Source organism: Heterodontus francisci, chromosome 23 (genome assembly GCF_036365525.1).
Source record: "Heterodontus francisci isolate sHetFra1 chromosome 23, sHetFra1.hap1, whole genome shotgun sequence".
In the NCBI taxonomy this organism is placed as follows: Eukaryota; Metazoa; Chordata; class Chondrichthyes; order Heterodontiformes; family Heterodontidae; genus Heterodontus; species Heterodontus francisci.
This window is the reverse complement of record NC_090393.1, coordinates 27,074,383-27,089,281: the sequence shown is the minus strand read 5'-3', so window position 1 is coordinate 27,089,281 and position 14,899 is coordinate 27,074,383. Positions and strand designations below refer to the sequence as shown.

General features: G+C 41.1%; 1 protein-coding gene across 3 annotated transcripts in view; it reads right to left on the bottom strand.

Moving 5' to 3' along the window:
- Positions 1-14,899, bottom strand: part of zgc:193801 (uncharacterized protein LOC564476 homolog) — an 88,804-nt gene that overhangs the window by 20,443 nt on the left and 53,462 nt on the right. For all 3 annotated transcript variants that reach the window (XM_068054879.1, XM_068054881.1, XM_068054880.1), the window contains exons 4-5: positions 6,431-6,622; positions 1,426-1,578 (exon numbers count right to left, since the gene is read on the bottom strand). In XM_068054879.1, coding sequence (XP_067910980.1) covers positions 1,426-1,578; positions 6,431-6,622 — 345 coding nt within the window. The remainder of the gene's footprint in view (positions 1-1,425; positions 1,579-6,430; positions 6,623-14,899) is intronic.

Below are 14,899 nucleotides of genomic sequence, written 5' to 3'. Positions count from 1 at the left end.
GGAATTTTATGCTCTTGCCCGCAGTGGATTTGGAGGTGGGGAGAGCATAAAATCGGGTCCCTGCCACCATCCCGCCTCTGCCAAAATTTAGTCCGGGGCAGAAGGGCCTGTGAATGGTCTTCCTGCCCCACTGCCAATTGAGACCCTTAATTGGGTAATTAACCCCCAGTTAAAGGCATCTTCCTACTGCAGCTGCAATTACCCATGCAGTGGGTGGCCCTGACGCCGCACAGGAAGCACGGCACGAATAACCGTGCAGAGTGCTTCACATCTCTGGGGTGGGGGAGAGGTGTTCCCTTTTTCCAACACACCTAGTACCTGAATAAGGGACACAGCATTGGGAAAGGTGGGGGGTGGGGGGGTTGCTGAGGGCCACCCACTGCCCATGCTACTGACCCCCTCCCCTGCCACCTCCACCGCGCGAGACCCCCCTTGCCCTGACCTAACTGAGGCCTGGATTCAATGATTCTCGGCCTCCAGGATAGTCATCTCCAGCAGCAGCCACCACCTCCGCAGTAGCGCTGCAGCTCTGATTGGCGGCAGCTCTCCAAGGGCGGGACTTGCGGCGATGAGGTCCTAAATCCTATGGAAGGCCCACCGCTGTCCACTTAAGTGCCTATTGGCACTAAATTCGGTGGGCCTTCCGGAAAAGAGGTGAGGCGGGGATCTCAGCATCGGTTTCACCGAACAGCGAGATCCCCACTGCCAGCATAAAATTCCCTCCAATGTTGTTCACGTATATTTGCCAACGATCTTTTAGAGTTAATGACGAGCTGTTTTGTCCCCACATTTACTGAATTTGCTTTTCTAGCCCTGCTGACTCTCACACTATAACATCTCATCTATAAAACTTACTCTAGCATGTATAGTATTCTGTATAAAAATGGCAGTCACTGAATTGGAAGCTTCACCCTCTCCCCGTTCCTTTGACCCCGTTCCACTGGCTCCTGATTACTCCAAGCACACCAGCTAGTCCCAGTTCTCTGCAGCAGTGGCATGGTGACATCACAAAGCCAGAGGCTGTTCTGCGGAGGGGGGTGGGGTGGGGGGGGGGGGGGGTGAAAAGAGTGGTTATGCCATTGTGTGTGGGGTAGCAATGTTGCAGTGGGAAACAAAGTGTGAAGATCACCTGGGCTACTTGCAGCAGTGCCTGGAAGATCTATGTCCCATTCCAGGAAACTCCCAAGCTAATGAGAAGGCTTGGCAAATCTAACGCTGCTTTGTCAGCAGAGACCACACAGCAAACTGGATACTAAACCTGGGACCTTCCTGGTTTACATGGCTCATCTACTCATTGAGACATTAAAAGAAAATCATAATTAATGTGAACACCATCTTTAACAATCCAATTGAAAATTTGGCCAATTTAGTAAACCACACAATAAAGATATGATAAACATAAAAGTTAAATGCATTTAAATTTACCTGATCTGCCATTAGGTTTGCAGTATCATTGTAAACAAGCTCTCCATTTTCCCCATCTGGGTCCATAAGTACCAGAGTCTGATGTCCCACTGCTGATGTAGAACCCATAGTCTCTTCTGCACCAACCATAATCCCATTGCTCAGACTGCTATCCTTTTAAAAAGATAGTAAACAATGGATATTTTGAATGTTATTGTTTTAAATAAGACTAACAATTTTGAGTCGCATTTTTTAATATCTACTTCTGGAATTTGATATCTTGGCAATTTTTCATCTTTTAACTTTTTAGCTAATATATATATCAGACGTGTATTAGAATTCCCTTCGGAGAGCTCCTTATATTTCTAGTGTGTCAATCTAATAGATGCAAAACACTTAATAAAATGACATGAGAATGTCCAACATAATCCACCAACCAGACTGAGGCATGTAATTTGAATAATTTTAAAGACAAGATTTTATTATCGTCAATGACCACTCTATTTATTTTTAATTTTACATTTGCCTTCACATTCATTTTATTCCACATATGCACGGCCATTAGGAAAGCACTACTTTAAAAAAAACTGAATGCCTAATGAAAAAGTCATGATATTAAAAATATAAAAAGATAACAAGGCTTAGATTTGGAAGTTTGTCAAAACATTTTAGAGTAAACATTCTTTTTTTAGACTATTAGTTGTGAGACAATGTGACACATTGAGGGGAATGAAAGCAAACTTCTTCAGTGAAGAGATAAATAAGATTTTTTAAAAATGGAAAACTAGTACAAGCCATTAAAAAGATGTATACTATAAGTTTGTTGGTCAGTAGGTGGGAGGAGTGCACTGTTAATTCAGTCCCACTTCTCCACAGGTCACAACACATATTTAAATTTTCCCACTTACCAAAACAGTCAATCAGATTTTTCCCCAGAATAAAGCACACCAACCAGGTTTCTTTAATAAACAACCAAAAATTATCCATTTATTATAAACCAAGTTTTAACCAATAAGGAAGTAAACATACATGCAAATTGAAATATTAAAGCCCCTTATCCTCGTCCTCACACGTGCACACATACTGGTTAACTGGGGGAATAAAAGGGATTTTCGTTTACAACTGTTACAAAGAAATAGAAGGAATAAAAAAAACATGCTGAAAAGAAGGTATGGAAGGAAATCCTTGGTTTTGGCGAGGTGTCTCAAAGGTGAATAGGCGGTTGTCAATCGGATCTTCCGGGAACAGTTCTTTCCAGGTGATGTTGATGATCAGTCTGGGTAGGCTTTCCAATAGATGCAGCATAGAACGCTCCAGTCAGGCTTTACAGGAGGAAGCAGCAAAAAGGATCTTCTTAGGTCTGATAGCAGCAATGTAGCAATAAAGGTTTCTTCAAATACTGGAGGAAATAGTAAACACTTGATACAGGAATTCTTCAAAGATGCAAAGGGATTCTTCAAAGACAAAACGATATCAGCTGTCTACTCCTGGCAGGCACACAGCAACTCTTTTTCTGTTTTCAGGCCAAACACCAACTGGCTTTTTTAAACAGTTCAAACTGAAACTAAAATTGTTCAGCAGCAAGTTGCATGAAAAGCATAAATCTTGGCTCGTCACTCCTTTGCAACCCAAAACAACCCCTGCTGTTTTTACTTGAAAACAGATGCCTTCCAGTAAGACTTGTTTCTAGCTAAACCTTCTGTTGATTATCCTTTTTTAAGAAAACAAAGTTCAGTAATCTCCAGATGACTCAATGTCCATAATTCAAATAGAAGTTCTTAAAACATATTTTACAAAAGAAACAGGAGCAATCTCGTAACAGTTAGTGTGTGTTTAAAAAAAATGTAAATCAGTGATCATGATGATTTATCTCGGGATGGGGGGGGGGGGGGAAGTAAAGAGGGCTAATTATCACTTATTGGTTTTATGTGACTCTTTTCTGAATTCCAAATCACAATCATTTTCCGATGTAAAATGCAAATTACAATCTTTTTCAGTCCCGTATACGTCACCTACTCTCAAATTTCTTTCTGCAATCTACTATAAAAAGTACAAAAAAAATTTTTAAAAACCAAATTACTCCAAATTAGTGAAACTAAGCGATTTATCTTGGTACTTATTTGGATGTTGCTATTTTTTTTTTTACTGTGTGTGTTTGACAACAGCAGCTAAATTTTGTAGATATATTCATTGTGTATAAATACCAAAAATCAAGATGCTAATTGGTTTTCCCATTTAAAAATTAAAACCATAAAAATAAAGGCTACACCAAGTTTTACACTCAAAAAGTTCCACTGCTGACACATCATCTAGGTTCATACATGAAGAAAGCCCTCTTAGGCTGCTGGTGTGTCTCTGCAACTTCAAGCAGGAATGAGTATCTTAAGGAGCGGTAGGCAGAAAATTGCACAAAGGAAATAGAGACAACATTTACATAATTGCGTAACAGCACAGTCAGTCTTTTTTTATAAACTCATAAAAAATTGTTGAGGAACTCATTAATATTTTCTGTGCTTAGGAATTATTTGGCCTCTTATTCCAGAAATTAAAAAATGACAGATGAAAATATTCAAGATGTATATGCCAACTCAAGCAAAATTACTTGTGCACATACAAGCTTAAAATAAAATCCTTATAACTGTACATCTGCAATTATTTGACCAATCTTCTACAGGTTATACAAGACACCTTTCTCCTTTCATTTGGTCATAAATTTATCTGCAGCCCATCGAGATCAGCTTTCGATGCGAGTGGGAAGGCCATCAGTAATGAAGAACAATAGCTGTGGGATATCAGAGATGCAAAAGAAATTATCTGATGATGCTGGATGAGCAAAATTGATGATCTGATATCTAAATGGGTAGTTTTGGCTAATGTTATTTTCAGAAATCACAAAGTGTAAGTGCCTTTCATACATTGTAATCATCGTAAAAATGCTGTCCTGCACCAACTAACTTCCCAGCAAAACTGAATACCCGATGTAAAAAATAAATGGCTTGTTCTAGAATTGTTCTCATGTGATGTAAAGCAATGACATGGAAATCAGAATTCCATGCTGATTATCAAGAAAGTAAAACAATCTGTTAAATAGCAAAATTACTCTGTGCAATAGATCAGTAGCAGCACAGAGTTAAGTTTAAACCATTTCTATAACATCCAAATGTTATTGTCTTGCAAAGTATTGGCCAAGACTGCAAAGCATGATCCTACATGTCTTATGTTGAAATAAGGGAGAGAGATCAAATTAAACAAGAGTTGTGCACGATTTCTTTAATTAGTCAGAAATTCCCTACTCCAGCACAAATCCTGATGAATCAGCGACTACATGGATTTTGATGAATCGCTTTAAATTTACTTACTTGAGTAAATAAAGATAAATATTTTAGTTTTTCGTTGCAGATACTTAAGACTTTTGACGTTTTCTTTTCCTGCTTTGTTCCCCAGTAATAATTTTAAGTTATGCTTACAATTGTCTTTTGGTCTGTTTCTAGGTTTGACACTGTGATTCATCACACTGACAGCAAAATGGAGTCCAATGTTTCCAGTCCCTTTCAGATCTCTAATACTTTTAGCTAAATGTGACAGAGTGTCTCACATGGCTTTTTTCCTTCACTTTGTCAGCAGTATAAGTACCCATGCACTTACCAAACAGGAAAGTAGCCTTGAGCATTGTAACAGAACTGCAGTGTGCTAATCTTAATGTTTCCAGGTTTTATTGGATTATTTGGGGAATTCATCTTTAGAAAGCCAATTGTTTTGGTTTGAATTAAAAGAAGAAATATTCGAGATAGATGATTCATAAAGCAAACTAACACAATAATGCATGCTATGGTACAATATTCAATATTCCAGTAATTGAAAAATGTTTTGGTGAAACATTTGCTGCTGAAACTCTCATCCACGCATTTATCACCTCCTGACTCGACAATTTCAATGCTATCCTAGCTGGCCTTGACACTGTAAACAGCAGTCGATCCAAAATTCTGATGCTTGTATCCTTTCGCACACCAAGTCCCATCCACCCATTCAGCCTGTCCTCACTGGCCTGCACTGCCTCCTGGTCACCCTATGCCTCAAATATAAATTTCTCATGCACGTTTTAATTCCCTTCATGGCATCACTCCTACCCATTTCTGTAATCCCCTCCAGCCCTACAACACTGCCATAACTCTATGTTCCTCAGACTCTGGCCTCTTGTGCATCCCCTTCCCTTCACCCTACCACTGACAGCTGTACCTTCAGCTGTTTAGGTCAATCTTAGGAGATATCTCTCCAAACCCCTTCTTCTCTCTGCCTTCCGCTCCTCCTTTGTCAGCCTCCTTAAAACCTAGTTCTTTGACAAGCTTTTGGTCACTGCTTCTTTGGCTCAGTATCCATTTTTGTCCAATTACACCTCTGTGAAGCATCTTGGAACATTTTTCTACATTAAGCATTATATAAATGCAAAATGTTGATGTCTAACCTGTTTTTAAATGTTACATTCCTACTGGAAATATGTATACGGACATCAACATTGGCTGTGATTTTTCTTGTGACTGAACAGCCTGCCAACACATACTTTAACAAAGGCCTCTTGAATGAAGTACTCGAGTACAATAGGTACCCATGAAAACATACCCACAAACAAAAAGTTAATGCTTTCTGGGAGGAAAGGAAGGGAATAGAGTAAATTGCTGAGGGACAAAAATATACATGGCATTTAGTTTTGTTTTCATTGCAGTGCAAGTCTAATGCCAATGTTTCCTATACAACACTGTTCTCTGAGGTTCTGTTCTCCAGTCTCCTCTTGTGATGTTATTAATAATAATTGCTAGAATTTTACTTTTACACTTAACCATTAAATGCCAGCTCTCCTTGCATATTTTGAATAGAATTCCTTAAAAAATGTTTAGTAAAGTATGATATTTTAGAAGAGACATTAAATTATACAATTTTTAAAAAGTCCATCATTTCATCCACAAGTGCATCCATATTTAATGAATAGTGTTTTCAATATTCATTTTCTTTATATGCTTTGTTGACATACCTTTCCAGCCTGTCCAGTAATATCATTTTTTTCTGTGCTGAGGGTCGTGGTTGATGTATTAATGGCTGCTTCTGTTATAGCAGGACTAACTGATGTGATATCCATTGTCCCACCAGAGGTAACTTGGCTGCCTCCATAAGCTTTATGGTGAGCTTCTGCACTCTGTTCATAATACTGTCGACTATTCACCTCCTAAAAAAAGTGAAGTGTTTTTTAAAAAAAGAGATTGCACACAACACATCACATTGAAATTGGTAATCGTTTTTAAATGCAGTGTTTGGTTATAAATCACTTTGCAAGTTGAATAAATGGGTTTCAAAAATACTTTATATAAGCAGTACCCATAAACATCTAAAACTGCTTGCCACTGCACTTTTCATGCTGCAGCTGGGGCAATGTTGAATCTACTAGTTATTCACCCTTACAGAACAAGCATTACATTGTTCTACATGATTCTGTTCTTTTTACCTGTGTATATTATATTTATTGTATTGGTAGTGACTACCATGTTGTACCTGTCAAATGCCTCCTATTCCCTTATAAACGATTCCACTTTTCTGGCGAAGAATGTTGACAGACTAAGAATCCTGGGAAAGCCCTACATCGGGTTTTTTTGTTAATTAACAAAAAACAACTCGAGAACAATGGCTGACTGATTGTAAATTAGAGGTTTCATTAGTTGTGATATGATGATGCTTCTACTGAAATATATTTTTAATCCTACCTGTGATGCACTCTGGGTAAACACAATTGAAAGGTGCCATGATAGGAAGCAGTGGTTTGGACTTTCATTAACTAAATGTTTTATTGGCCTGAAAGGTGCAAAAGTAACCAAATGGTCAAAAAGTAAACTTCAGCAGAAATCTAGCAATGTGTGAAAACCATTAGCTTGCTGTGTGGGAACCAGCAGATAAATACCTTTGCAGGATCTCAGAAGCCCTGATGGGAGTTAGAGCTGAAACAAAATAACTGGGTGCCAATGTTTTCCTTGCTTTGGCCAGGCACTAGCATTGGAACGTTTACGAGCTGATGTGTCAGAAAGTGGGAAGCCAGAAATCATGGAGAGTTTCATCCCATTTGGGCAAGTAAACGGTTCAATGACAGCTTTTGTAATTGGGCCGTCCAAATAATAACGAGGTAATGATTGGGTTAAATCAGTCTCCATAGGCTTCGCTGCGAAAAGAAAGAATAAAAGGATTCCCCTGGGCAGGAAATGAAAGAAATACATCGGGGAGGTTTGGGACCATCCTGCAGATGACCCTCATAGAAGAATGGGTCTGGCAGAGGGACATGTGTACGTGTCAATTGACTGGTGCGACCAGGGAGTGATTATGTGGAGATCATGCTTTAACCCAGAGTGCAATGATAATACTGCTGCGGTTTGATATCACTGCTCTGACATTAGCATGTGTCAAGTCTTACTTATACTGAAGAAAATATATCCACTGTCATCAATTAGGGTTGTCATTTTGAATCATTTCAGAATTTGGGAAAAGGGGTTAACTGTCTGATATCCCAATTTCTAACAATACATTACACTTTGTTGTTGTTCTTCAAAATGTGACAAATTAAGGATTTTAACAAAGAAACTGACAGTGGTCTATGTGTGTGGCATAATGCACATCCCCAACCAGAGAAGAGTGCCCCCTACTGTCTTAGGGTGATATGCCATTTCCCATCCTGTGAGATTTCCAATGCAAAGCCAGTTATCTTCTGTAATCCATTAGAACGTGGATTAAAACTGCACAAACTAATTTCACATGTTATCCATACAGCTCCAGACTGTATTCCAGATGTGAAAGGACAATATGCTAACTCACTGGACCATTCAGCAACCCCCCAACACCCCATGTGCCCCCAAATTTGACAACTCAACTGGACATAGTTCAGAATGTTCTGCTATCATATCTGTCCTTTTGAGTGGTTCCACACTGACCAGATATAGAAAATTAGCACCCATAGGAGGTGGCACCCTGACCTACCTAATTAGTAGACTTAGTAATGCAAATTAGCTATTTATTGGCTCAAATTTTGCAGTAGGAATTAGGGTGTGGCTATCACCACTCACCATTATTATGAAGTAAATAAGCAACTTCCAATGTCCAGGCATGCGCAGTTAAACATGGAAATTGGGAAGTTGGCGTCCAATTTTCCCTGCTCCTCAACAAGCTTTGCTATTCTGATATCCCACCGAGAAACTCAGCATTGAAACATATGAAGGGCATGAATTTACAGTACTTTCCCTCCAGATACCCACTAATCACGCTAAAGTAAGTTATGGCTTGTCCATTCAAGTATAAGCGAATTTCTAAACAGCATGATAAGTTTTAGTTAATACCAAACCACCTCTCTGGAACTGAAAACGTACTTTTACAAGTATGGACTTTCATTTCTTCAGATTTTAATTATTATTGGTGACTTAACATTTTTGTTTTACTTTTTCGGTGTTTCTTTCGCTCTTTCTTTTAATTCCATCTTTATTTCCCTACCTTTATTTTGATTTCTATAAATTATTTTACATGAATGAAGGGTTTTAACTTACACTTCTTGGTTTAGACTCTGCTTGCCTCAGTAAGGAATTCTTCAAATGACTGGGTGAAGAGCCACACTATTGCTTGCCCTGTTCACAGAGGGCCCTTGTAGAGGGCACCATGCTGAAATGGTTCACTAATAACCGCAAGTTGCCATGCAAAAGCCCACTAAAATTCTGTGGGCAACCTTTAAGCACAATGAACGGCAAGCATCGTTACTTCACTATTAACTGCAAAATCAGGTCATTATGTCTCCTATCCTAATAGGAGTTATTTTTAATGCATTTTCTGCTTTTCCCCTTTCTATTCCTATTCCCATGACATCCCTCTGTCTGTAATCTCCACCAGCCCTATAACCCTCCATATTCAACCATGCCGTAGTGCAGTCTGTCAGAGTAATATGACACCACAACAACAACTTGCGTTGATATAGCGCCGTTAACATAGTAAAGCCACCTAAAACGCATCATAGGAGTGTTATCAAATAAAATTTGTCACCAAGTAGATAAGGACATATTAAGATAGGTGACCAAAAGCTTGGTCAAAGTGGTATGTTTTAAAGATTGTCTTAAAGGAGGAAAGAGAGGTAAAGATGATGAGAGATTTAGGGAGAATTCCAAAGCTTAGGGCCTCAGTAGCTGAAGGCACGGCCTCCAATGGTGGAGTATTAAAATTGGTTTGTGCAAAAGGCCTGAATTTGAGGAGCACAGATATCTTGGAGGATTGTAGGGCTGGAGATGGTTACAGAGATAAGGACAAAGCCACGGAGGTATTTGAAAACAGAGATGAGCGCTTTAAAATCAGGCTTTGTGCAATTGGGAGACAATGTAAGTCAGCATGCAAAGGGGTGATGGGTGAACAGGACTTTGCACAAGTTAGGATACGGGCAGCAAATGTTTGGATTTTTTTTTATTATTAGTTTCATGGGATGTGGGTGTCGCTGGCATAGCCAGCATTCGTTGCCTATCCCTAATTGCCCTCGAAAAGGTGGTGGTGGTGTGATGCCTTCTTGAACTGCTGCAACCTATCTGGTGTGGGTACACCCATAGTGCTGTTAAGAGAGGAAGATCCAGGATTTCGATCAGTGAAGGAACGGCAATATATTTCCAAGTCAGGATGGTGTGTGGCTTGGAGGGGAACTTGCAGATGACGGTGTTCCCACGTGTCTGCTGCCCTTATCCTTCTAAGTACAAGAGATCGCAAGTTTGGAAGGTGCTGCCGAAGGAGTCTTGGTGAGTTGTTGCAGTGCATCCTGCATATGGTGCACACTGCTGCCATTGTGCATTGGTGGTGGAAGGAGTGACAATTTAAGGTAGTGGATTGGGTGCTGATCAAGCAGACTGCTTTGTTCTGGATGGTTTCAACCTTCTTGTGTTGTTGGAGCAGCGCTTATCCAGGCAAGTGGAAAGTGTTCCATCACACTCCTGACCAGTGCCTTACAGATGGTGGACAGGCTTTGGGGAGTCAGGAGGTGTGTTACTCAACACAAAATTCCCAGCCTCTGACCTGCTGTTGTAGCCACAGTATTTATGAGGCTGCTCCAGTTCAGTTTCTGGTCAATGGTAACCCCCAGGATGTTGATAGTGGGTGATTCAGCGATGATAATGCTGTTGAATGTAAAGGGGAGATGGTTAAATTCTCTCTTGTTGGAGCTCAAGTTTATGAGGTTGGAAGGTTCAGCATGAGCGTGTTGGAGTAGTCAAGTTGAGAGGCATGGATGGGAGTTTCAACAGCAGATGAGCTGAGTCAGGCGATGTTACAGGGGTAGAATAGGCAGTTTTGGTGATGGCACAGATATGGGGTTGAAAGCCCATCTGGGGTTAAATATGACACTAAGGTTGCAAACAGTCTGGTTTAGCCTCAGACAGTTGCCATTGAGAGATGCAATCAGTGGCTCGGGAACAGTGTTTATGGCAGGGACCAAAGACAAGGACTTCATTCTTCCAAATATTTAGTTGGAGAATATTTCTGCTTTTCCAGTACTGGGTGTTGGACAAGCAGTCTGACAATTTAGAGATAGTGGAGGGGCCGAGAGAGATCGTGTTGAGGTAGAGCTTTGTGACGTCAGCATACATGTGGAACCTGACGTTGTCTTTTGATTTTGTAGCCATGGGACAGCTCGCAGATAAGAAATAGGAGGGCGCCAAGGATAGTTCCTGGGGGGCGCCAAAGATGCGGGAGTGGGAAAAGAAGCCAGTGCAGCTGATTCTCTGGAACTGAATACGACTGAATAGATAAGAACGGAACTGGGTAAGCACAGTTCTACCCAGATGGACAATGTAGGAAAGGCACTGGAGGGAGGAGGATGGTGGGGTCAACTGCGTCTAAGGCTTTAGTCAAGTTGAGAAGGACGAGGAGGAATAGTTTACCACAGTCACATAGGATGTCATTTGTGACTTCAATCAGAGCTTTTTTTGGTACTGTTGCAGGGTGAAAACTTAATGGAAGGAATTCAAACATATATTCAAGTTAATTACATGTATTACTTTTAATCTACAGGATGTGGCACTGCATTAAACTCCAAGCTTTCAACACAGTCACGCATACAAGAAGTGCGACACTGAAAAATTATCGACAAAATCTGAAGAGTTATAAAAACTGGCTTTGTCTTTTAAAAAATTGACCTTACTTTTAAAAAGCGAACAATATGCACCAAAAACGGCTGCCGAAGGACAAGGACTTGGCCTTTGTATATTCAAACTATCTAACAGGGATCAAAGCCGAGAGGTGTCAATTGCAGCCATCCTACACCCATCCTAAAATATTCCAGAATTGAATGGGTTTTTCTGAAACAAAGAAGGTGTGAAGTAGCCATGTCCTGGGCCATTGTGCGATCACCATGGGGAGAGACAAAAGTGTCTCCTACCCGGAGGCAAGATGTAACACATCTTTGTCTTAAAAGGCAGCCTGGAGAGAAAAAGAGACACCCAGAAAGCAGCATCCAAGCAGCTTTTTTCCAGCAAACCAGCAAGCATGCGCCGGGCTGTAGAATTATACATCTACACCTATACTGCAGTGAATTATAAGCGATCCACTGACTTCAACTGAACTTTCAACCAAGAGAGAAATCGACAATCGCCTCAGGCCTACCACCGACGAGAACTTGACTGCCAAGAAAATTCAACTGGTTACCATTACCCCCGCGCCCCAACCACCCCCCCCCCCACCCATTTATAATCGCTTACCCAGTTTTCCTCTCTATCTCTCTCTTCTTTTGTGTGTGTGTGTGCACGCACGCACAAGAGCAAATGCAAGAGTGGATGCAGTTGCAACAATTTCGGGATAAGGTGTATTGATTAATAAACAATTGATTTTCTGTTTTAAACCTACATGAAAACCTGTTGCTGTCTGTTTATTTGACAGATAAAATACCAAGGGGTTAAACCTTAATAACAAAACACACTTGCTGCTGTCACGAGAGCCGAACAGCAGGAACCACAAACTTCACCATGTGGCCATGACAACACCCATGGAGTGCTAAACTCTGAAGCTTTTAAAGAAGTTAAAAGATATTTTTAGTTCTTTGTTGAAGAAAGCTTTTCTATTGACAGTTTAGGACAAAGCTTTGTAACCTGCCCTCTCCATCCAGCCATCAGAACCGATAACCTTAAAACATCAAACTGTTTGATACTGATCATCAAAACTGACATTAAAAAGAAATTAAATATTCAAGCTGTAACAAATAAGACCAACATAAAATGTTATTGTATTTAAAAAAAAAATCAAATGTGGTTGATAAATCAGTGTTCTTAAGTGCCTCTGTCCTAGTGAACAATCTAGAATCACCATTCTAGAATTTGTCAGTGGAGACTACATGTACTAAAGAAATGTAAAAATCATGCAAATCTCACGCAACACTGTAATTTTACATTTGAACCCTCCTATGCAACACTCAATAATTGCTCTTTTTAATTTTAATCTGCTTTAAACCATAATCACTAAGTATAGAGTTTTGCACAATGTCACCAACTGTTTTATAGCTTATAAAACAACTTGTGCAGCAGAAAGGGTAATGCAGAGAGGCAGACTTCGGAGTAGTTTATTTATTTATTTTTTATTTAGAGATACAGCACTGAAACAGGCCCTTCGGCCCACCGAGTCTGTGCCGACCATCAACCACCCATTTATACTAATCCTACACTAATCCCATATCCCTACCACATCCCCACCTGTCCCTATATTCCCCTGCCACCTACCTATACTAGGGGCAATTTACAATGGCCAATTTACCTATCAACCTGCAAGTCTTTGGCTGTGGGAGGAAACCAGAGCACCCGGCGAAAACCCACGCAGACACAGGGAGAACTTGCAAACTCCGCACAGGCAGTACCCAGAATTGAACCCGGGTCGCTGGAGCTGTGAGGCTATGGTGCTAACCATTGCGCCACTGTGCCGCACTGTTGCTGGATCAAGTTAATTTATAGCAAAAATTAATCAACTGCTGTTCTGATACTGATTTTGTCCAACACCCATTAGCAATGAGTTGTACTAATCTTAGTATGCCTAAAGGTTGGAAATATTAACCCAACTAGTAGTCAGCAGGTGGCAATTAACAGGTATACAACAAAATTTGATGGGTCTCTCTGAAGGAAATAAACAGTTGACTTAATATTTTCATCTTTTTGCCTCTTTCATTACTTGCATTTCCCCTTCACATTCATTGGAAGAGTGAAGAATGAAGAGTGCAGGAAGGCATGCCAGGAGCCACACATACCAAAAAATGAAGTGTCTGTTGAAGCTACAACACAGGACTACTTGCATGCCAAACAGCAGAAGCAACATGCGATAGACAGAGCTAAGCAATCCCACAACCAATGGATCAGATCCAAGTTCTGCGACATCCAGACGTGAATGTAGGTGGACAATTAAATACCTACCGGGAGGAGGCAGCTCCACAAATATCCCCATCCTCAATGATGGGGGAGCCCAGCATGTCAGTGAAAAAGACAAGGCTGAAGCATCTGCAACCATCTTCAGCCAGAAGTGCCGAGTGGATGATCCATCTCAACCTCCTCCTGTGGTCCCCAGCATCACAGATGCCAGTCTTCAGCCAATTTGATTCACTCCACATGATATCAAGAAACGGCTGAAGGCACTGGATACTGTAAAGGCTATGGGCCCTGACAACATTCCAGCAACAATACTGAAGACTTATGCTCCAGGAGTGGCCACGACCCTAGCTAAGCTGTTCCAATACGGCTACAACACTGGCATCTACCCAGCAATGTGGAAAATTGCCCAGGGACGTCCTGTACACAAAAAGCAGGACAAATCTAACCCATCAATCACCACCCCATCAGTCTACTCTCTATCGTCAGTGAAGTGATGGAAGGTGTCGTCACTATCCCGCCAGGGCCACTCAGCTCCTCATCTCATTACAGCTTTGGTCCAAACATGGACACAAAAGCTGAACTCAAGAAGTGAGGTGAGAATGACTGCTTCCATATTTCCATTGGTGGCCGGCACTCCCCTGGCCTTCCAATCTCCGAACAGAGGTCTGATACGGGACACTGGTGGGGAGGGGGAGGAGCTAGGTTTTCAGGGCAGCTGGGGTGAGAAAGGAAGGGGGAACCACTGCGATTGGTGGAGGGGATGGTGGGAATGGTGGGAAGGGGTTGAAGGTGAAAGTTAATAAAGTTCGGAGGCGGGAAGGTCGGGATTGAAAGATAAGTTTTTTTGGGGGGGAGGGGGCAATTAATAGAGTGTTTAATCATTGGGAGGGGTGGGAGAGGGGCTTGATTCTTTCATTACATTTAAACATTTATCGTATCGTTACTGTTACTTTAAAAATGTAAATAGTCTGGAAGGGCTTGAAGCCCTTCCATATGGCACCTGCGCAGTGGCACCGGACACCATTGCCGGACACGGAGCACCTGCCCCCTACAAGTCAGCGGGGCGGGGGGGGGCATCCGCCCTGCCAAATATCGTGGTGGCTCCA